This window comes from Beta vulgaris, chromosome 7 (genome assembly GCF_026745355.1).
Source record: "Beta vulgaris subsp. vulgaris cultivar EL10 chromosome 7, EL10.2, whole genome shotgun sequence".
Classification (NCBI taxonomy): Eukaryota; Viridiplantae; Streptophyta; class Magnoliopsida; order Caryophyllales; family Amaranthaceae; genus Beta; species Beta vulgaris.
The window spans coordinates 59101456-59124499 of record NC_079208.1 but is presented as its reverse complement, the minus strand read 5'-3'; the positions used below and the strand labels follow the sequence as shown (position 1 = coordinate 59124499).

The 23044-nt window shown below is 33.6% G+C and overlaps 3 protein-coding genes and 3 non-coding genes across 6 annotated transcripts; 4 read left to right on the top strand and 2 right to left on the bottom strand.

Annotated features, from left to right (window-relative positions):
• Positions 1 to 1395: 1395 nt before the first annotated feature.
• Positions 1396 to 3613, bottom strand: LOC104900185 (3-ketoacyl-CoA synthase 12). Its single transcript, XM_010687550.4, has one exon. It carries the CDS (start codon positions 3545 to 3547, stop codon positions 2096 to 2098), a length of 1452 nt encoding a protein of 483 aa, XP_010685852.2. The 5' UTR covers positions 3548 to 3613; the 3' UTR covers positions 1396 to 2095.
• Positions 3614 to 8955: 5342 nt separating this feature from the next.
• Positions 8956 to 10851, bottom strand: LOC104900463 (exocyst complex component EXO70H1). Its single transcript, XM_010687878.3, has one exon. The coding sequence runs from the start codon at positions 10849 to 10851 to the stop codon at positions 8956 to 8958; it is 1896 nt and encodes a 631-aa protein (XP_010686180.2).
• A 1022-nt stretch (positions 10852 to 11873) lies between these two features.
• TRNAA-AGC (transfer RNA alanine (anticodon AGC)) lies at positions 11874 to 11946 on the top strand. Its single transcript has one exon. It is a non-coding gene; the product is annotated as a tRNA-Ala (tRNA).
• A 740-nt stretch (positions 11947 to 12686) lies between these two features.
• Positions 12687 to 12760, top strand: TRNAR-UCG (transfer RNA arginine (anticodon UCG)). The gene has a single exon. It is a non-coding gene; the product is annotated as a tRNA-Arg (tRNA).
• A 2772-nt stretch (positions 12761 to 15532) lies between these two features.
• TRNAR-UCG (transfer RNA arginine (anticodon UCG)) lies at positions 15533 to 15606 on the top strand. The gene has a single exon. It is a non-coding gene; the product is annotated as a tRNA-Arg (tRNA).
• A 1672-nt stretch (positions 15607 to 17278) lies between these two features.
• LOC104900184 (cis-prenyltransferase 4, chloroplastic) lies at positions 17279 to 21386 on the top strand. The gene is made up of 3 exons (XM_010687549.3): positions 17279 to 17916; positions 20574 to 20641; positions 20721 to 21386. The coding sequence occupies exons 1-3, from the start codon at positions 17494 to 17496 to the stop codon at positions 21163 to 21165; spliced, it is 936 nt and encodes a 311-aa protein (XP_010685851.2). The 5' UTR covers positions 17279 to 17493; the 3' UTR covers positions 21166 to 21386.
• The last annotated feature ends 1658 nt before the right edge of the window (positions 21387 to 23044 follow it).

Below are 23044 nucleotides of genomic sequence, written 5' to 3'. Positions count from 1 at the left end.
TATGTTTCACTGATTTTTGTATTATAATTTTTAATATGCATTAGAATTAAAAGAATAAGACACCATAAGTAAGAAAATATGTGAAATACCAACATTTTTTCGTCCTATTAATTTGTGCAATGTTATGTATGAAGTGATAGCAAAAGTCTTAGCTAACAAAATGAAAAGGGACCTTCCCCATGTTGTAAATGAAGCACATATTAGTTTGTTCCTGGAAGACTAATAACATATAATAACTTTGGCCCATGAATGTTTCCATTATTTACGCAAGAAAAAAAAAGGTCTAAAAGGTGATATGGCACTCAAGTTGGACATGAGCAAAGCTTATGATTGAGTAGAATGAGTGTTTCTGTAGAGCATGATGGCTAAAATGGCTTTTCCTGATAGTTTCATATATCTTATAATGAAATGTGTTGCCTCTTACTAGTAGAAAAACATCGATATGCGTTTCTAAAATTGCATCGCACAACTAGAAAATCGACGCAAAAGGCTAGGGGAGCATCAATTGCCTCAACTACTATTGGAGTCCGACGCAATTCGTGCTTCATGTGCGTCGGATTTATGGTGCATTTGAGGCAAAAAAAATTACCAACTACCACTTTAAGGCTATTTTTTGTGTTAGATTTAAGTTTATTAATTGACATGACATATGTACATATTGAACAATTTTAATAGGGTAAGAAAATTGTCACGTAACGTGTATAAACAACCTCTTTTCAAGTTGCTGGCAATGAGGCAGTACAATAACCCCTACAGGCCTACAATATAATACTACTACCAAGTACCAATTCATTCATCTCACAATGAACTATGAATAGTAGAAGTAAGAATTTGTACTTCAAGTCATTATTTATAAAGTATTACTTTATAGTACTGCAATTTTGTTGTGAAATCAGACTTTATAGTACTGCTATTTTATTGTGAAAATTAAGACAATGAGTAAATGTATTATGTACTTCCAATGAGTAACTGCAACCATTACTTGCGGATCTTGGGTCACAGGGTGAGGGATAATTTGGACATGCAAAATGCATACCACTTCATATTGCAAATAACAAGCTAAAACCAGTGCTGTGGACTGTGGTTTACTATCTCACAGTAAATGATCCACCTTAATTAATTATATTGAGTATATAGTTTTTGAAGTACATAATTCCATGTCTTTATTAGGCAACAGATTCATTTCATTTTTTTTAAGGGAAACGCGAGAAACCATTTTATTAAGCTATATCAAGTTCTACCAAAGATGTGACAGATTCATTACATAGGTACTCAATAACTAAGAGCATATGCAATAATTACAATAACAATTAGACAATTTCATAATTATAATTATCCAGAACCAAAAATGGAAAAAGAATTGAATTTTTATTCTTATTATAAGATGCAAAAATATACAGCTAAATACTACACCCATGCATCATTTAATTTTCCAGCTGTAAGAATGAGTACATTACATGGCAATAGTAAATTGCCCAACATTAAAGCTTCACCTTTTACCAAGAAAAAAAACTTCACATTTTGAAGCACAGATACAAATATATATATAAGGCCTCGTTTGGTTCACATGGGAAGTAATTTCCCATGGGAATTTACATTTCATGGGAAATTATTTCCCTTGTTAATTTCCTAGGAATTAGACAAAATTGTTTGGTTGACACCATAGGAAATTGCATTTCCTAGGAAATTACTCACCAAGGGGGGGCTTGGTGAGTGATTTCCCATGTTTCATGGGAAATTCTATTTCCCTTGGAATTTGTATTTCCTATGCTTCTCCCATTTCCCTCCAACCAAACACAACACCCATAATGCATTTCCTAGGAATTTCTATTTCCAAGGGAAATAACTTCCAACCAAACAACACCTAAGGCAAAAAGAAATTTCTAATAGGTCTGAACACTCCATAAAGAACATACATTGTATATGTTACAATGGAAAAAAAAAAAAATCAATGTTACCATGTAAATAATATAGGGCATTGGTTATATTTATACTTCTTCCGTAACAGAAAAATGCAACAATTGAGTATTATCTGTCAAGTATAAAATATTCAATTGTTGCATTCTATTTGTTACGAATGAAGTATTTAGAGAGTTCAATTCATTTTTTCCTTGTAATAATTCAATCTTTCTTGGTAATCCTCTGGAATTTTAAAGGTAGTAATGTCTTCATTTTGGATCCAACCAAACCTCTCCAAGTAAGGATTTGCCAATGTCTTAGGAGGGTAATCTTCAATACAATCATTCCAAACATTGTCAGTCCCATCTAAGTCCCTTAACACCTCCCACAAACAACTATTACATTTAAATCCTGCTCCAAAGCTAACCATCAACACTCTTTCCCCTTTCTTGAGCCTCTTCTTGGCCTCCATATATCCCAAAACATACCATAAACTACTCGCCGATGTGTTCCCAAACCGGTGGAGGGTCATCCTTGCTGGCTCAACGTCGTAATCTCCTAACTTGAGGTTCTCCCCTAGACCATCTATAACCGCCTTTCCTCCGGTATGCAAGCAAAAATGTTCTACTCCGGTCTTAAAATTAATAACTGGTCTATTGCATTGTTCTCTTGTTCCTGTACCAACGTGCTTGTTAGGTCCGAAGTTAAATCTTCTGACCATAACAAGCACTACAAAACGTACCACTTCTCTTATTGGTAATATTTTTGGGGCTAGTTCTTTAAGATTATCAACCAAACATCGAGCAGCTGACTTAGGAAGGTCTTTACTAAGGTGAAACCCTAACCTCCCTAAAGAATCCTCCATTTGCATGCAACATCCATAAGACTCATCTTTAGCCCCATGGTGTGTACGTACAAGACACTTGAGCTTCAACATAGCCTTATTCCTTAGGCTCCACTTGTTGGTCAACAAGATAGCACACCCACCCGACCTAAAAAGACAATTGGATAGGATCATGGATCGATCATTACCCGTATACCAATTCGAGCTTAGAGATTCGGATGTTACAATTATAGCATAACACTCTTTTTCATGCTTAAAAACATTTTGTACAATACTCATAGAAATCAAACTAGCACTACACCCCATCCCACTAAGATTGTACACTTTAACATTGTCTCTCATTTTGTAATAGTTTACTATCCTTGATGCCAAGGATGGTACAGATGTAAACATCGACACATTAACCACTAAAATATCTATATTTTCCGGATTAATTCCGAATTTTTGGAAGAGTTTTCCAACACTATCTTGAAAAAACTCGTCCATTTCATCTAGACTATCATTAAGTGTTGGACTTTCCTCGCGGCCCAAGAGGATATTTCTTGGGCCGTAAGTTTCCTCCCCAATGCCGGAGCTAACGGCCGCCTTGAGGAGAAATTTGTACTCATTAAGTCCCAAATTTTGGTTACGGATCAAGATCTCGCCGGAAAAATGTGTGCTAACTTTCCGATCATCAGTTGGCTTGAAGCATTCATACCCTAATATGTAACAATTTTGGTGTCTTTTTATGTGAAACCATTTTAGAAAGTGAAAGAGGAAATAAAGAGATGGGAAGAGAAGTAGTAAGATGAATAAACTACCCATTATATTTGTGAGAAAGAAGCTAAGGAATTTTATTTTTTGTAAGGATATGAAGATGGTAAGCCAAGAAGCAAATTTGGAGGCATTTAAAGCCAAAAAAAATAAACATACCAAACTTTATAGTACTCAATATAATAAATATAATGGGCAAAACCAACTTCTACCAACTAATTATGTGCGTGAATTAGGTTAAAAGGAGAAGGTTTGGACATGTGAATGATGAAGAAATAAACTGGCTAGACTTGATTTTTCTTGACATGAAACAAACAAACTAGAGGTGATTAAACAGGTATATTTATTAGGGTATATGAGTAAGGAAAACTGTTTATGTAGGGACCACTTTTAGGGTTTCATTGAAGTCGAAAATATATGCCAAACAAATGGAAAAGATGTTTCATTGATTTGGATAGGATAATAGGAAGCTTGGAAAAGTTTTAGAAAGAAATAAAAGCATTTGACTATTTGATAAATAAGATTAGGGAAATAACAACTATTCGAACTTTTTGCACTTGATGAGACACAAAAGAGAAATAACTTGAGAATTCTATGATTATTTGAAGTTTCAAATTCAAGATCTTCAGCTGCATGGATTTCCTAGGAAATGAAGTTATAGACACGTAAGTTCAAAGCCAGACCAATTACTCCAAAAGCACTCATTCATAAACCGGTTACTGTCATATATATAAGGTTTAAAAAAAGAAAATGGTTTAGGAGTGTGTTTAGTAATTGGTTGTTGGTTGTTTTACTTTTTTGTTGGTTCGAGTTTCGACCAACTACTTGTACTAGTTGTTCTGGTGTACTATATTGGTTGTTTGACTATTGTTGTTGAATGTTGAGTGTAAAATGAAAGTAAAGACCAAAAGTCGATACAAAAAGTTACTAATATCAACTTTTACTTTTTACTAAAAATCTGGCTTTTTAACTACTCGTTAATCCATTAATCAAATACTTTTTCTGATTGTTTGAACACATAAAAAGCCAAAAAGCAATAAGAAAATCACCTGAAAATTAAACCATTGACAAATTCTCCTATCCATCTAATAGGTATTCTATCTACATGAAATAGACTTTAATACCTAGTGAAAGTCTACAAAAACAATAATTCTTTGATGGTCTATCTCATATTAAGTAATATACACAACAAGTATAGCCAAACATATACAAGTGAAACTTTACTTTAGATACCCTAATCATGTCTTCCAAAACATTTGTATTATAAAACCATCTAGAACATCGATTGAGTAATCCTAATGGTTGTCATCCCTCTTATTATTGAATTTTCATTGGTCAGAAATACATTAAAACATTATTTTTATACCACTTCTCCCCTCATCTATTACATACATATCGATATTATATTTTAATATGTCTAATAAGGATTAGCAATCCAAAGGATGATTACTCAAACATTTTCCGATTTATTACATGTACATCTCAAAGCCTTACATTATTAGTTAAAAGTATAATTTTCTTTCTTACAACCTATTGTAAGGAAGTTGGTGCAAAACCAATCAAAGGTGGAATTCTTTTATTCAAATTGAAAGAGAACACCATAAAGTAGTTTGCTATAGTTAAGAACGTTCCAGTAGTAGTCTAGCTAGTAGAGTTATTTACTGGCAACGTGAAGTTAAAAAAGATATTGTTGAAAAGTGGAGAAAAGCTGGCTCATCTGGTAGGTTTTTTCCATTTGTGATATACTACCAATAAAAGACATTAAATTGTTGGTGTATGGGTGCAATCAATGATTTTATTTTGCATAGCTAAGTTTTTTATTTACCCTTTTTGCATTGCCAGTTTTCATATTTGGTCAGGTGAAGTAACAACGAGCAACTATGAGTAGTATTTAGCTAAGTGATACAGTAAATTCTTGATTGTATGAAATCAGTTTAATTTGCAGGCGAATAGAAAGAAGGCCGAATGTTGTTAAGAAGGGCATTCTTATTTTGACAGACGTAATTTTAGAGTACTTCCAACCGTTGTCCTCCTTGTGAGTTATGGAGAGAGACTGAGAGAGTATAAAAGTAATAGTATTAGTTTATTAGGAGAGAGAAAAAATTTGGCCAAAAAACTGATGCACAACTCTTCATGATGGATCAAGAAAAAGAGCAAAGAAGGAATTGGAGGAGAGAGAACATATGATGGGGTAGATGAAAGGGTGAGAAATTAATAAAATAATTAACGACTAGAAACTATAGAACAACTATTGGTTATGCTCTAGTAACAAAAAATTAGGGTTGGTCAAATACTCAAATTATTGATCTTGGAGGCCAAAAGAAAGCGAATCACTCCTCGATCATTGAATTTTTTTAAACATTAGTGGAATAGATTATATGTAGAAGTAAATCTTTTTAATACTTCATGAAAATACATTTAGTTCTATAAATTTTGTCCCTAATTTCAAACGTCTTAGTTTATAGACTCGTAGATTATGGTAATTATGTTATTTTATAGTGATAAAGTTAGATTCCATATAACTAATTTTCAAGTATGTGTAATAGAGCAGGTTAAAGAAAAATTAGGCTTGAAATTCATATAATTGCGAGACATTAATTAATCATTAGAAAAGTCCGAGTATTAAAATAAATTATTTCTCTAATCAATGGGTGATATATATAGTGTCAATTTTTTTTTTTTTTGTTTAAGGTCATAATGTTGATGGGTTCCCTTAGGTTGTTAAATTAGGTTAGTCATTATAGGATTAGGCTGGGTTTAGGCTAACAATGTGTTTGTCTCTTATTTGTCTTCCTAAAGCATACTTTATTAATTATATGATGAAGTGATTAAGTCATTCGTCTGATTCTTTTCTATTAAGGGGGGCATTTGTTATAATCAATGTAAACGGAGTGGAAAGGAATTGGATGATGAAATGAAGATAATAACTATTACCTTTAATAATTGTTTGGTATCCTAATGAAATGAAAACAATTGAGTAATGAAACATATTTTGTTTCTATTTGATAAGTGTAACAAATGGAGGGATTATGTTTCCCTTCGAAACGATATTAGTAACTTAACACTCGTACCAAACAATTATTAGAAATGAAAACGCTTATTTGAATACGTTTCCTACCACTAGGGGAAAAAAAAGGAAGGGCTGCGCAGGAAGGGCTGCGCTTTTTCTATAAGCGCAGCCCTACTAGTGAAGGGTTGCGCTTTTCTTCAAAAGTGCAGCCCTACATAACAGAAGGGCTGCGCTTTTGAAGAAAAGGGCAAACCCTTCACTTAGTAGGGCTGCGCTTTTAAAAAAAGCGCAGCCCTTCTTACATTAAGAAGGGATGCGCTTGTCTAAAAAACGCAGCTCTTCTTCTTAGAAGGGCTGCGTTTTTTAGACAAGAGCAGCCCTTTATGGGGTTTTTTTTTTATTTTATTTGAAAAGAAGCGCGCATTGGGCTTGTAAAATGTTAATAAGCGGGCTAGGGTTTTCATTCTCACGCTGCCTTGCCTCACACTCTCTCTCCCTCCCTCATTCTCTCTCTCCTCTCTCACAAACGCTGCCTTGCCTCTCTCCCTTCACTCATTTTCTCTCTCTCACAAACGCTGCAGTTACAGTCAATTTCACTCATTTTCTCTCTCTCGAACTTCAGTTCCCAGTCGATTTCATTCAACTCCATTCGTCTTTGAGTCATCCTCATCAATTACACTCGCTCGTTCGTTCGAAAAAGAAGGTGCACCATCGTCTGAAATTTCGAGATCTACTGAAAATCATGAGAAAAAGACGAAACGAAGAAGGAAGAAACTAAGGGACTATGAATAGGAAGAGACGAAGAAGGTGAAGCAACGAAGATGAAGATACAAAGAAGGAAACTATGATAATTCAAGATCTCGATTTATTGAGTTTTTTTTTTCTTACTAATTACCGATTTTTTTTCATTTTTTAACTCGTTAGTTCCATATCTGAGTTAAAACTTTTTGCATTTTTATTTTCATTTTTAATTCGCATTTTGCATTTTTATTTCTGTGTAATTAGACTGAAACGATTTATATTTTTGTCTTCTTGATTTTTCGTTCAATTTTAATTTTTGGTTGATTTTTGTTTAGATCTAGGCTTTGTAAATTTTTTCAATCATATTCTCATTTCTCTCTTGAATATCGTCGCTCCTCTCCAATCATAGGTTTAAGAAGTACAAAGTTTATTCAACTGTGTATTGTAATTTGCTTGTTCCTTTTTTTTCATTTTCATTCTTCTGTATTTTAGTTTTAGTTTTTGTTCTTTTTTTTTTCATTTTCGTTCTTCTGTATTTTAGTTTTAGTTTTTGTTCCTTTTTTTTCATTTTCGTTCTGCAATTATGTGATAACATTTTTTTATTTTATGTTTTAGTTTTAGTTTTCCTAACCATATTCCCTAATCCTGTTTTGGATTTGGATGGTTTACTTTAAGGTTTAATGCAAATGTTAAAATTCAGAAAATATGAGTAAAAAAATGTCAATTTTTTTTAGGAAGGGCTGCGCTTTTACCTAAAAAGCGCAGCCCTTCTAAGCTTAAAGGGCTGCGTTTGAAAAGCGCAGCCCTACTTAAAAAGTGAAGGGCTGCTATTGAAAGGGTTGCTGTCAAAAAGCACAGCCCAAAGGGCCTTTTTAGCGCAGCCCTTCCTTATTTTTCCACTAGTGTACTTTTCTACATCAGCTTTTTTCATACCAAACATCCTCTAAAAGTAAATCCAAACATATTAAAAATCATTTTTTGTATGGATCAAAGTACTTCACCAAAAATATTGATTTCATTATGAAGTTTTTTTACAAGTACTTTATTTCAGCTTTTCTTAATAGATTATTATAGTGACTTATTATACTATTTAAATACTAATTTTGACCATATTTAGTTACCAATATGTAAAGATAAAATGTAAATTCTTAAGTATTATTACGTTCATCTCAGTGTATATTTTCATAAATATTATTTTTTCGACAAGTTTTAATATTATATAATTGAAGATATTAATGGTATCAGAGCCAACGTGAGATAAAGGTCACAAGTTCAAATCTCACCCACCCCTCATTTTTAAGTGGAATATTTAGCACCAGATTTTAGGGAGGTACACTTCAAGCCCAATGTCCTATCGCGTGAGGGGACATGAGAGGGTATAAATCTATTCTTGAGACTCTAACTATCAGCTTAAGTTTTTGATTGAGTTGGTTCTTTAACAATAATACATCTATTAAGAAACAAAAAAAAGTGTAATCATGCACCTCTCCAACAACGACAAAAGCGTATATGAAGCAGCCAATTATCCTTCTAATAATTCTACCAATAATACTAAAAGTACTACCACCTAGCAAATACACTAATCAATCATAAATAACATAGTACTTTCAAACAATTAATTAATACATGTACTACAACCTAATTAACTCAATTAATAATTAAAAAAAACATAATAACCCCCCAAAAAATGGAATTTAATTCACTTCATTTACTGATGATGATGTTGACGAACCAAAAGAAGAAGACGTCGACTACGTCGTTGAAGAACTGGGTTCTCTTTCCCATCATACGACGTCGTTTCAACACTTCCTCTACTCCCCGAAACGTCGTCGTCTTCTTCATGACCATCAAGTAGGTCTGACAAGTAATTTTCTAAATCTTCAGGGGTAAATTTAATAACAGAATCAATTTTACCTCTTTCTCTAGTTTTGGCTAAAACAACCTTATATTTATCATACATTTTCCTATATCTTAAGTCAACTTTTCTAACAATTGACGCTTTCATATCGTCCCTTAGCTTAGAATCTTGTACAATCCAATCCACTTGCTTCCGATACTCTTCCTCAAATCCAATGTTGAATCTCTTAAAACTATCTTTAACTTTGTCAAGTGAAATCTCTATCGTTATATCTTTTGGTAACGATGATATCACTCTGCCCCAACCCATCCTTTCATAATTTGCGGCGTATTGTACAACTTTTGAAGTGTGTTTGGTAACCCATTTTTCACCTAACACGTTGTACAATTTTGTTGACTTGACTTGATTTATAACGTATTGTAGGTTATTGGCTAAGAAAAGGTAAGAAAGAGCGGCATCTTTGTAAAGCTCCGATTTAGTATCTAGTTTACCTAGTAATACCAATATTAACCAAGCGAATTGCAATGCCACGGGGGAGGACAATGTTTCGCCTTCGAAATAACTCTCTGGTAACGGAGACTGCAAGCTTACTGGATAATCCGCAAGGATTTTATCTAGTAAAATTGCGTTATGAGAAAGATTGACTAAATAGTTAATCACATGTTTAGTCAAAGGGTGGACCGCTCCTCCTGAAACCAAACCTTTTGAGGCGTCCTTATGAATGGACGCCTCGAATTCTGTTACCATTAATTTGACTGTTTCAGAAACACGTCCATGAGATGACCTCAGCTGTAACCTAACAGCTGAGGTCACTTCTGATGAGAAGATTCGATCAACTTCTGATATATCCTCGGACATTCCTTCATAAAGATTAAGGAACTTCAAGATTTTGTCATGAGATTTCTTTGAGTGTTTCGCAAGTTTCCCAGGTATTCTATATAAAAGTAGGGCAGCCTCTTTACAAACCTCTGAAAAACATGTTTCTGTAACAGATGACAACGTAGATGCAGAGAAAAGATGTTCACATAAATTCTTCTCATTACCAAATACTTTCACGCAAGTTCCAACTATTTTTAACCATCTATTCATTTTCGCATCAATTGTTTCCCAATCAAATTTCTGAACCTGAAATTTTTTCAGTCTACGAACACCAAGTTTAAGCAGAACATCATCAACAAAAGACCGTCTCGTGAGCTTATATATCTTAAGACATTTCTTCCCAAATCCCGCGCTCATCATACAATCTGTGATCAACTTAAGGTCAGCCATGGCGGATGATTCTTCCGTGGTAGAATGATCTTCTGATGAGTTGTTATTATAGTTTGTTACGGTGAAGATATTATTATTCTCAAAATTATTGCGATTAAGTGTAGAAAGGTCACCAGATGATGAATGAGAATTATCGTCTTCAACAGAATAATAGTCGATGTGATGCTTACTATTCGCCTTAAGAAGAGAAAAAAATTCACTACTAAGGCGTTTTTTGGCTACACGAAGCAAGTTTTGTGATGAAACAATCTTCTTATGAGGCGGGTGGTTGGCGGAGTTAGCAGATGTAGCGGAGAAGAAAGCAGATGTAGTGGCGAAGAATTGGATAGCAGCGTGTAAGTCCTTGACAGCACGCATGAATTCGAGGACTTCTAGGCGGCTATGGTGGTTGAACAAGGATGTATTGGGGGAGATATCTGAGGTTTCGTAATCCCATGACGCGATTATCTTCATGGATGAGTCCATAGTATCCTCCATTGTTGTTGTTGTTGTTGATTATGTGAAGGTGTGGAAGATTTGGAAAAGTTGATAATGTTAGTTTTTTTGTTGAGGAAAAAGAATGTTGTTGATTTGAACGGTGAGAAAGAAAGGATTTCATTAGAGTATTGTTGTTAGGTTTGTTTGATGTTGTAAGTTGAGTTTTGTTCTTTGGGAGATGAATGGGAGGACGTAGAATTAGGAACAAGGAATGGAGATGAGGGTTTTAAGGATGGTAGAGCTAGATTAAAGGGAAAGTAGATTATCTTGATGGTTTATAATTAATAATAGATTAATGATAAGGTATTGTAAGGAATTTAATTACAATTTTCAACTAGAAAATAAGGATGGTGCATAATCAAAGATTTTCTAACTATATTAACATATGTCATACCTAAAAGGAGTATAATATTGATTTAAGTAGCTAAACTCATAATTTGAGTTCAGGGTTTATAAATATAGCTGGTGAAGCGTCGATTCATATTGTTTCTAGATTAAAAAAAGGAATAATTATATTAAAAAAAATGAAAACTATATACTCGTATACTTTGACGATTGTATATCTAAGATGACAAATTTGATCAAATCGGTCGAGTTCGAGTTGATTTCATACTCATGCTAATCATGTTAGTTTTGTGTTTCCTATAATAATTTTGTGATCTCTGAGCAGTGTTAAATTCAATTTTATTGTCATGTTGTTTCAAAGATGGTCACCTATATGCTGAGAATGTTTTGACCTAGTGGTTAAGATTGAAGTGTTTTGAACGATAGATTACAGGTTCGAATTTTCCCTCCACTTCTTTATACTTTATATTACTTTCGTTGCTCATATAGATTAAAAAGAAAATGGTCAACTATACGACAATATTGAAGGAATTCCAAGCGTAATTCTTAATTTCTAGTCACTTTAGTTTACCCGGTGGTATTTGGTAAAGTGCATAACTGTATTTTATGCCAACATTGGCGAACATTGACAATCATTATATTTTAAAAAAAGCAAACCAATGGTATAACAACAAACAGGGGATGTAGCTCAGATGGTAGAGCGCTCGCTTAGCATGCGAGAGGTACGGGGATCGATACCCCGCATCTCCATTTTTTATCACTACCAATGTTAGACTTCATTCTCTTATCTTTTACTTGTGGCCATCATCTGTTTTCATTTTTTTTATATTTCTCCAGCGTAATTACATAAGGATTTTTTTAAAGTGAGCATTTTTTTTTTTTTTTTTGAGGGCTTTAAAGTGAGCATTTACTATAAGAACTAATCCATACATGTTTTTTTTTTTTTTAATAATTTACCTAACCTTTTCTCTTCACAACAATATTGTAAAACATTGTATTGTCCTTGCAAGAAATGTCAAGTCAAGATAAAAATCAAGGTTCGCCTAATTGATTGGAAGTTCCTTTTTCTACCCTTGTGACAATGTCGGTTCGATTCTTACCCCTTATAAAGCGGGATTCCATATTCCCCTCTGCAAAGGATATTCGTTTTTTTGTTTTTTCAATTAAAGTTTCATTGAAGATCCTTTTCGATAAAAGTTTTGCTTAACACCGCATAAGTATTAAGTATGTACTACTATTAAACTTCTAGCTTTGGAAATTGAATACACAATTTGTCATATTCAGAAGTAGGAGCATGAAACTACTGCCGTTTAATTTGAAGGGAGTATTAGCTCTCAAAATTAACGAAAGGAGTTTAAAAAAAAATTTGCTCAATTTTGAAACTTGTTGATTTTAACCCAGTTGATGTAATATGCAATACAAGGATAATTTATCAAATATTGGCACTTGCAACTTTTATATAAGTCGAAGTTTTAATATTAATATAAAGAGACCGCATAGCGCAGTGGATTAGCGCGTTTGACTTCGGATCAAAAGGTCGTGGGTTCGACTCCCACTGTGGTCGAATATTTTGCACATCATAATGTAGAGCAAGATGACTGTTGAGTGAGTTGGTGGTGTGGTGTGTAATTAGCAAATGATCCTGATTGAGTACAATCTACACTTGTAGTTCTAGTTTAGCTAATTTATGTGACTGATAAATTTGCTTTTTTTTTTTTGTAATGTGGTGAGAATCTAACCTTGATAAAAAGTGAGTTGTTGTGGGACAATAACGAGTCATCTTATAAATAGGCCAACGAAGTCGAGTTTTGTAGATTACAAGTTGGTAGGATGTTGTTTGTGTGTAGGTTAATAGAGGCCTATGAGTTACGCCTCCAACCTGATGCATGTTTCGAGTTTTGGAGATCGGAAACGACATGACTGATGAGTTAGTTGGTGGTGTGTAATTTGCTAATGATCCTGATTTAGCACAATCTACACTTGTAGTTCTAATTTAGCTAATTTATGTGACTGATAATTTTTTTTTTTTTGTCATGTGGTGAGAATCTAACCTTGATAAAAAGTGAGTTGTTGTGGGTCAATAACGAGTCATCTTATAAATAGGCCAACGGAGTCGAGTTTTGTAGATTGCAGGTTGGTAGCATGTTGTTTGTGTGTAGGTTAATAGAGGCCTATGAGTTACGCCTCCAACCTAATGAATGTTTCGAGTTTTGGAGATCGGAAACGACATGACACGTGTGCAACATGCGTTGGACACATTTTGAAAATGTATTTGAAATGAGGAAACATGTCTTGGTTTTGAAAGTTTATGACAAAAGTAAAATTAAGGGAATATGACGTTTTTCTTTTGTTTAATTAATGAGAAAAAGGAAAAGAAAACAATATGAGAGCAATAGCGTCGACAATCCTGCAAACCTAGTAGCACATCTCTCCCTTCCCAATAACCCCAGTAACCTCTCTCTTTGCAATAACCGTTTGGCTAAATATTGATACGTATTTTACAGTTTTTTTTATAAGTAAGATGAAAAGGAGCTCACTTGAAATGGGACAAAGGAAATTACACAAATGAGTCCATGAGGTTTGATCCCTAGACCTCGGAGATATAAGGTGGGAAGCGATGTCAATACTCCACTCTCAACCTCACGTATTTGGCTAAATACTATTCATGCTTTATCATAAAAATCAAGTTTGTATAGATTACTAATCTATTATTGAAGAAGTTGATATGTTTAATTGTCATATAATATTTTTGTGCATTTTTTTTGTTCGACGTTTTCTAGCCGTTTTCCTCTTTTTGAGAAATAAAAAAAATAACATTTCTTGTTTCCGTGTCGTGTTCATATCCATTTCCCCCTACGCGCATAATATAAATAGAGGAAAAACCTAGTAGCAAGGAGATAGGTGGAGGAGAGAGAAACAAAAGGTACTACTCCCTCCGTCCCAATTTATTTGCTACATTTTGCCATTTAGGTGTGTCCCAATTTATTTGTTACATTTGCAACTATTTCCACATATAATACATAGGTCCCACACTTTATTTACAAATTTGCCATCACTCCCTCCTTGGTTTTTGTAAATATTTCCATATATAGTACATAGGTCCCACAATTTACCTATTTGCTTTTTTGTTAATTCTTGTTATGACAATGGTCCCCACTCCCTCCTTGGTCTTTGTGATAAAAGCAAATGTAGCAAATAATTTGGGACGGAGGGAGTATAAAAACTCATACATGAATCTTTATATAATTTACCTTATCTTTTCTCTTTTACAAAAATATTACATTTTAGACATTGTATTGTCCTTATCCAATAGATGTCAAGTCCATTGAAGCCTTGAAGGTCCTTTTCAATAAAAGTTTTGCTTAGCTTTGTTTCCACTCTATATATATACCTATTATATTGAGCTTATAGATGTCATGTCTTCATTCTAATATAAATATGTCCAGGAATTTCATCACAGCATAAGTATATTGAACTTTTGAGAGTGAGAGATAACTAAGTGGTTAGAGTTTTTTTTCGCGGTTTTAAGAGGTCTTGGGATCGATTTCTCACTCTAGATATTGGGATCCCTCTTATTCCCCCTAATATATCAAGATTTTTCCTTAAAAAAAATATATATTGAACTTCTAGCTCTAGAAATTGGGTACACGGTTATCATCTTGTCAAATACCAAGTAGGAGCATGAAACTACGGCCGTTAAAGGGAGCATTAGTTCTCAAAATTAACGAAAGGAGTAAAAAGATAACAGTTGTTCAATTTTGAAACTTGTTTATTTTAACACATTTGATATAGTTGGTAATACAAGGATTATTTGAGAGAGTTTGTTCCCTCTAGGTTTTTCCTTGGGAGGGTTTCTTCCTAGCCTCCGCGGTTAGGGTTTTCACTTTTTTAAAGCTTTCTCCTTCCTTCTTTCTTCCTCTTCTTCTTCCTTCATCCTTTTCTTAGGGGCTACCACTGGTGTCTTAACCAGTGGTAAGCCCCGAAAAATCCTATTTATTTGCTTTCAATAAAAGTTCCCATCTTTTAGATGGTGATTTTTTCTAGTATGTTGATTGTGTTGGTTTTTGAAGAATTAGGGTTTCACAACTTCTGTAAAATTATGGAAGACTATTGGAGTACGTTCATCCCAAAATTTCCGCATCTGCAGATCGTATGCCGAACCAGAGCGAACTCACAGATTGCATTGCTTCAGATGAAGATTTTTATTAAGGCAAAATTAAGTCAAATCTGCGATGTTTACATTTCTAGAGTGATATGTATTTCTACTAGATTATTTATCATAAAATTGGTATTTTTCTATTATATATAAGAAAAACATTTAACAATAATATAAGAAGACCGCATAGCGCAGTGGATTAGCGCGTTTGACTTCGGATCAAAAGGTCGTGGGTTCGACTCCCACTGTGGTCGATATTTTTGCTCACCTTCTCGCTCCATCTTTGTTTTGCATTATGTGTCGTTGATTTGGTTTTAAAGGTTATTGAGTACAATCTACACTTGAAGAGGATAATCCAACAATAGCACACGTTCAGCTAATTTTTATGACTATGATAAATTGTTTTAGCATTTCTTCTTTTTAATATGACTAATATTTTTTAGCAATTTGAATTATATAGTACAGAACGTATTTGGTTAGATCGAACTAATATTTATTTTGATTTTGTCTTTTGAAATTTTTTCTATTTGAATTTTTTTTAATTTTTATGACTATGATAAATTGTTTTAGCATTTCTTCTTTTTAATATGACTAATATTTTTTAGCAATTTGAATTATATAGTACAGAACGTATTTGGTTAGATCGAACTAATATTTATTTTGATTTTGTCTTTTGAAATTTTTTCTATTTGATTTTTTATGGTTCTAGATATAGAAAAAAAATTCAAAGTTATATAATAATGAATGTGAAATTAAAATTTCAACACAAAAATTGAGAGAAAGTAATAAGCTTAGTCTAAGATATAGAAGTAATTTTTGACTCTCCACTTATAAGTTACAAGTTGTTCAATCGATTTATACTTAACAAAGTTAGTCTTGGCTACTAACTACCATTTTATCCATTAAATCCTTAACAATTCGGTTAATACTTCAATTCCAACTTTTGAACATGAAAATAAATCCTTAGCCAACTTTATTGTTAAATTATGAGAATCTCCACAATATTGCAATTATGTCACATAATCAATATACTATATAAAGTATCCCGTCAAAAAAAAAACTATAATAGTATACTATTTACATTAATGCTAATTGTATTAGAAAATACTACCTCCGTTTCTTTTTAATTGTTACGCTTACACTTTTCACGCATGCCGATGCACTACTTTGAGCCTTTATATCTCTAATTTTGTATTTGTAAAAAATATAAACACTACATATTAATAAAATACATACTAATACGAATCTAACAAGATCCCACATGACTATATTTTTATTCACGTATAATTCACAAACGAGGGTCAAAGTGCAATTTGTGAATAGTGTAAAATGTCAAAGTGTAACAATTGAAAAGAAACGGAGGTAGTATAATACTTCTTCCATTTTAATTTAATTGTGACACTTTTAAATCACGGACTCCTAGGTAATTTTTGGAGATGAGAGAGATAGAGAAAGAAAATAAAAAGAGCGTATAATTAGGAGAGAGATAAAAAGAAGTAGTTATTACCGAAAATGAGAGTGTCACAACTAAATTGAAGCAGAGAAAGTATGAGTAAGATGATATACAGTTAATTGGAGGCTTAGGGCCTGTTCTCCCCAGCTTATTTTCAGTTCAGTTCAGTTCAATTTAATTCAGTTCAGATCAGTTCAGTTTAGACCAGTTCAGTTCAGTTCAGCTCTTGACAATACTTTTACTCTCACATATCACTATTCATTTCAGTTCAATTCATTTCAGTTTAGTTCAATTCAGTTCAGTTCAGATCAGTTCAGATCAGTTCAGTTCAGTTCAGTTGTTTATGCCGAAGAGAACAAGCCCTTAGGACATGTTATCTTCGACATAAAACAACTGAATTGAACTGAAATGAACTAAAATGAATTAAAATTATAACTAAGAAATGATAGTTTGAGCTGAACTGAATTGAATTGAATTGAATTGAGCTGATTGCAACTAAACTAAAAATAAGTTGGGGAGAACAGACCATTCGAACACCTAAAAAATTAAGATACAGGGATTAATCATTGACACCGCACTGCTATCATAGGCAATTAGGCAAATAATAGGCTAAATCAAGCACCTGCACCAGATCTCATTCTACAATCTACCTATTATCAGAAAGTCAAAACTCAACAAATAAAAAAAAATGTTGTCACGATTTATACTCCCACAAACTATATCTTCTCTTTCAATCTCTGCTCATAATCTCTCTCCTAAACTCAAATTTCTCAACCACCATCTTGTTGGGCCCACTTCTTCATTTAGGGCCCACTCTTTCCTCTTCACTACGTCGGCAGAAAATGAGAGCGTCGCAAAAGATGAAAGAAACGTCGGAAATTCATCGGCAACAGATTTTCCGGCGGAACTCCGGCGAGAACTGATGCCAGGACACGTGGCAATGATATTGGATGGGAATAAGAGATGGGCTGAGCTTAGAGGACTTGAGTCTATTGTGGGCCATGATGCTGGGCTTAAGGCTTTGCTTGAAGTGATGGGCTTGTGTTGTAAATGGGCCATTAAAGTTGCCACTTTTTTTTTGTTTTCTTCTGAAAATTGGCGTCGGCCTAAGGTTAGTACTTCTTATATTTTGTGCTTTTCATTTCACATTTTCACTCTTTGTTAACGTAAATTACTACATCCGTGTTTTTTTTTTATCCATATAAGTCACGAAGGCAGTACAAAGTACATAGAAAGAGAGGGGGAATCGAACCTGTGATTACAGCACCTCAATCTTAACCACTAGGTCAAGACATCCTTAGTTACATCCGTCTTTTTTTAGTTGCTACATTTATTATTTTTGAGTGTTTACATTTACTTGCTACATTTGCTAAATATTTGTACTTTTAATATGTGATACCCACATATTTTTCAATGATTCATACATGTTTTCTTTATAATTGTGCAAAAGTAAAGGTAGCAACTAAAAAAACTAAGGGTATAATCTACAATCGATTCGTTCTTGGTCGTGAATAAAGATAACTAGGGAAAATATAGTGGTCATAACTCATAAATGATTTTATATTTTAATATGTGGGCTTGTTTGGTAAAGAGAGGTTTGGGATAAAATCAATTAGAGGTTTGAGGTCATATTAAAGGATATAACTAGTCAATCCTCTAATTTGGGATCAAAAAGTTCTTTTTAAGTTGAGGGATGAACTTTTTAATATTAGAGGTTTGGAAATGAAAGAAAAATTTACATTTATGTCCTGAAATTTTCTAAAATTACTACTTTACTACCCGTTCCTAGGTATCCATAAACCTAAAATATTAAGCAATGTCCTTATTGGTCATCTTACCCGATCAATTAACAATTAGCTATCAGCTATTAGCTACTCTTTTATACAAACCGTTAATACAATCGGCAAGTGAAATTAGCTAACAGACCCAATACAGCACTGTGGCACCATCCACAGACCACAACATATGATTTTGTCATAAATTTCCAGACTAAAATTAGTTTTGGAAAATCTATCTAATATGTGTATATAGATATAGCAATTTCTTATACCACTCACTGTCGAAAAATGACGTGATTCTAGTGCAAAGTTAATGATTAGAATTATTATTTCGACTGTGATAGATCAGTACTATAGTAAAGACTATATTTTCTCATCTGAAAAAACATGTTAATCTAATAAAGACATTTTATGATTTGTGGCAACTTACAAGTTACTCCTGTCTAACATTAGTCCCAGCAACATGACGTATTGACTTAAACAAAGAAAAAATATTTTTTTTGCTGATAAATTCTTAGAGATATTGAATATTCAGATGCTCTATTTTAGCCACTAATAACCAGATTAGGCTCCCCTAATAAAAACCAATTTAGGCAATGTGTGTTTCTGAGGTACATAAGGCTTAATATTTCTCTTTGGTGAGCATTAATTTTATTAGAGCGAACAAGTTTTCAAATGGATTAACCAAGAATACAATAACACTTAGGGGACGTTTGGTATGATTAATGGAAACGGAATGGAAATGATTTGGATAAGGAGGGGAAATGGAAACAATAACTGTTACTTTATAGTTGTTTAGTATCCTAGTGGAATGGAAACAATTGAGATGTTTATGATTGAGGAAGGGAAACGTGATTTGTTTCCACTAGTTTGATAAGGGTAACAAATGGAGTGATTGTGAATCCTTCCGAAAACGGTATTTGTTGTTTAACACTCATACCAAATAACTAGAATTGTAAAAGTTTATTTGGATCCGTTTCTTACATCAATTTTTCTATACCAAACACCCTCTTAGGGAGGGACTTACCTTCTAGGAAGAGCCTTTCGAATGCGGCAGTGCCCAAGAGGGATCATAACTAAGAGCACATTTTGTGAGACTAAACATGAAACAACAAACAAGGAGTAAACAACTCAAAACAAATATATCAACTCAAAAACTTAAAACCTGAACTGGACTTATTAGACTTGATTGACCCTTATTAGAACTTATTTTGAGTGTTGTGTTAGACCTGATCAAACTTGATTACACCTGATCTGAACTTATTGGACCTGAAACTTATTTTATAAGTCGAAGAGAACACACCCTTAACTTTCTCAGGAAGGACTCGGCAAATGCGAGTTATCGCTTCATGTTTTATGCTCTTGACAACTACATATGGTTGTTGAAGTTGGTGTAGCCAAACAGAAGAATTCCTTCCGAATCAAAGATGACTATTCAGAGCAGATAGTGCATCAGATCTCACCATCTAAATAATTGGAGCACTTAGCTCTATCTATCCATCTAAATGCTTCAGGAAGACTCATAGAATTGCAGTTTAGCTTTATCTCTATGCCCAACTTTTAGTTTATCATTTACTAGGCATATTTGCTTCCAAGTCCAACTTGGGATTTGGAGAGTACTCCCACCAATTTCTACCCTTAATGTACACATGATGATTGACTCACTGAAGCCATAGACTATCAGTTTTATTAGCTATGTTCGAGACATATTCTTTAGTTCTATTTTAGATCGTCGTGCTGCTGTGGTGCTTTGTTTAAACTCCTAACACAACTGGGAACTAGACTCTTCGACCGTTGTTAATCTCATGGGCTAAAACTGAACACTTCTCTGACAATTATATATCTCAACAGTAATTTTTTTCTGTCATGATTTCTCTTGCACAAACCCCGTTCTTCAGAGGTTGTGAAGGGGTTGCATAGCCACATGATACAACGGTTGTATGTGATATCGTCCTGACACAACTGAAAATCAAGATGACATTTCTTGCAGGCGGAAATTGAGTTTGTGATGTGGCGCTTTCAGAAGATGTTGGAGGATGAACTTGAGAATATCATTAGGTTAGTATATATAATTTGTTACATTATGAGAATTTTAGGATTACACACACATGAGATTTTGATGACAAATGATCAACAGGCAAGGAATACGAATCTCTACAATCGGAGATATATCTTTGCTCCCTATCTCCTTACAAGAAGTCATAGAACACACAAAAGAAGCCACAAAGGACAACACTAAAACTCATGTAATCTTTGCCATTAGTTATAGTGGTAAGAACGACATCGTGCAAGCATGTAAAAACATCAGTACGAAGGTTAGAAATGGCCTGATCGAGCCTGACGATGTGACTGAAACGCTTATTGAGCAAGAGCTAGAGACCAAGATCACGAGTACCCCTTGTCCGGATCTACTCATCCGAACAAGTGGTGAACTTCGAATCAGCAACTTCTTGTTATGGCAGTTGGCATACTCTGAGTTCTACTTCACTAAAACACTTTGGCCAGATTTTGGAGAACCTGAATTTATAGAAGCATTGCAGTCGTTTCAGAAAAGAGGGAGACGCTTTGGAGGAAGATTATGAACTCCCTGTTAACAATGATCATACATTATGTTGCACATTCAACTTTCAGTTTACTTAGAAAACATGTTTGATGAAGACCTATCATTTTTGTTGAGTAATGACAGTTTTTGGCAGCATTTAGAGTGTTACTGTATGCAGTTTCAGACTTTCAGTGTATTGTGCTTTTGGAATGAGCTTGATCAAACCTCTATACTTCATTGTTTGAAATTAATAGTCATATACTCTCTCCGTACTTATTTAATTGCAGTGTTGCACCTTGGCACATTATTTAAGAGAGTCATGCGAAGAGTAGAGAGATAGAGATAGATAAAAAGTGAAACTTGTGTGATAAAGAGAGAAATAAACAGAAGATATCACCAAATAAAAAAATGTTATTTGATGTGAAACTTCCAAATAAGAGAAATGTTGCAATTAAAAAAGAATGGAGAAAGTATTATGAAGTACTACTTAATTAGGATGCCTAGAAAAAGTTATTATGTAATATCAAATAACGTTAGTTTATAATCGGATTACGGAAATGAAGATTGAATTAGGAGAATCATAAAAATAACATATTATGGTACAAGTTTTTGTTGTTGTTGCTAAGATTATGTTATACTTCATCCGTTTCATTTTAAATGTAACAAATGAATATTTTATATCTCACAAATAATACCTCTTTGTTGCATTTAAAACGAAACAGAGGAAACGGGTTGAATCAATATGACGCATAATTTCGGATGGATGACGTGAAAACTTGGGATGAAGATTGAAGAGGGTTAAGATAGACAAATCATTAATTAGAACACATAATCTCATAATCAAACTCAATTCTCCACCGCAAAAGCATAATTATATTCAACTTTCTCAAATTATACAAAGTAGCAATCATCTAAGAGATCTAAAGAGTCATTGTCCTTGATATATTAAATAAAAGATGAAGGGTCTATTATTCTGTTAAAACCACTAGCTAGCAAGCAAGTAGCGCATGAAATAAGCTACAACTAACCAGAGAGCTGATATTCCCATAACAGCTATTGGGCAGCAGTTGCCCATAACAGGGGCAATTTAGTAATTTCCCATGCTACAGTACCCCCCAAAAAGAACCACCTGAATTTATTTCATTTTGGGTTTTAAAATTTTGGAAACGGAAAACAAAAAAAAGAAACGGAAAACAGAGAGGAAAAGAGTTTGAGAGTGCGAAACCAAAAAATCCAAAAAAAACCAAAATTTTCATGCGAAATCATGAAATAAGAAGTGGAGTGTTGAAATCTTCTATCATCAACAAAGCGATGGTGTAGAAAGTGCTGTAAAAAACGTGGAGGAAGGTTGTCCCTTGAAATTTGGAAATTGTCATTGAATTGAAGGGTTGAAGAAGAAAAGTTGCAATTGAGGTAATTTATGTTTTCGTTGAAGGTATATATATATGTAATTTGAATATTTGGGTAAATTGTTGATATGGTTGAAATTTCTGTGATGTTTTTGTTTGTTTTTCAGCTTAAATTTGTTTAATTATTTTGTTATTTGTACGAAAAATGTAGATGTGTGTGTAGGTGTTGTATTCGAAAATTCATCGAAATTCATGAGAAACGTTCGTTTGTGTTTTTGGCAGCCCTTTGATCGATCATGTTCTGATCTGTTATTTTTTTTCTTTAAATACTTGAATACTTGAATGGTTTTTGACAGCACTTGCTACTTGAATGGTTTGTGTTGCAATTATTTGATCTTTTTGTGTGCAATTGTTTGTGTTGTGAATGTTGTTAATTGTAGGAAATTTAGGGTTTCGTTTAATGTTATCATGTTTAGGATATAATTGTACAATTGTAATGTAGGGATAATGAGGAAGAGTGGTGGAAGGTCGAGTGATAGGGAGTATGTTGCAGAAGCTGAATGTTTGGAG

What these genes read in the sequence shown, in the direction of transcription:
- LOC104900185 (XM_010687550.4), bottom strand. Translation starts at nt 3,547, where the DNA reads ATGGGTAGTTTATTCATCTTACTACTTCTCTTCCCATCTCTTTATTTC.
- LOC104900463 (XM_010687878.3), bottom strand. Translation starts at nt 10,851, where the DNA reads ATGGAGGATACTATGGACTCATCCATGAAGATAATCGCGTCATGGGAT.
- LOC104900184 (XM_010687549.3), top strand. Translation starts at nt 17,494, where the DNA reads ATGTTGTCACGATTTATACTCCCACAAACTATATCTTCTCTTTCAATC. An exon ending in AAAATTGGCGTCGGCCTAAG is followed by an intron (nt 17,917 to 20,573) that starts GTTAGTACTTCT and finishes CATTTCTTGCAG; the next exon opens with GCGGAAATTGAGTTTGTGAT. An exon ending in GAACTTGAGAATATCATTAG is followed by an intron (nt 20,642 to 20,720) that starts GTTAGTATATAT and finishes AATGATCAACAG; the next exon opens with GCAAGGAATACGAATCTCTA.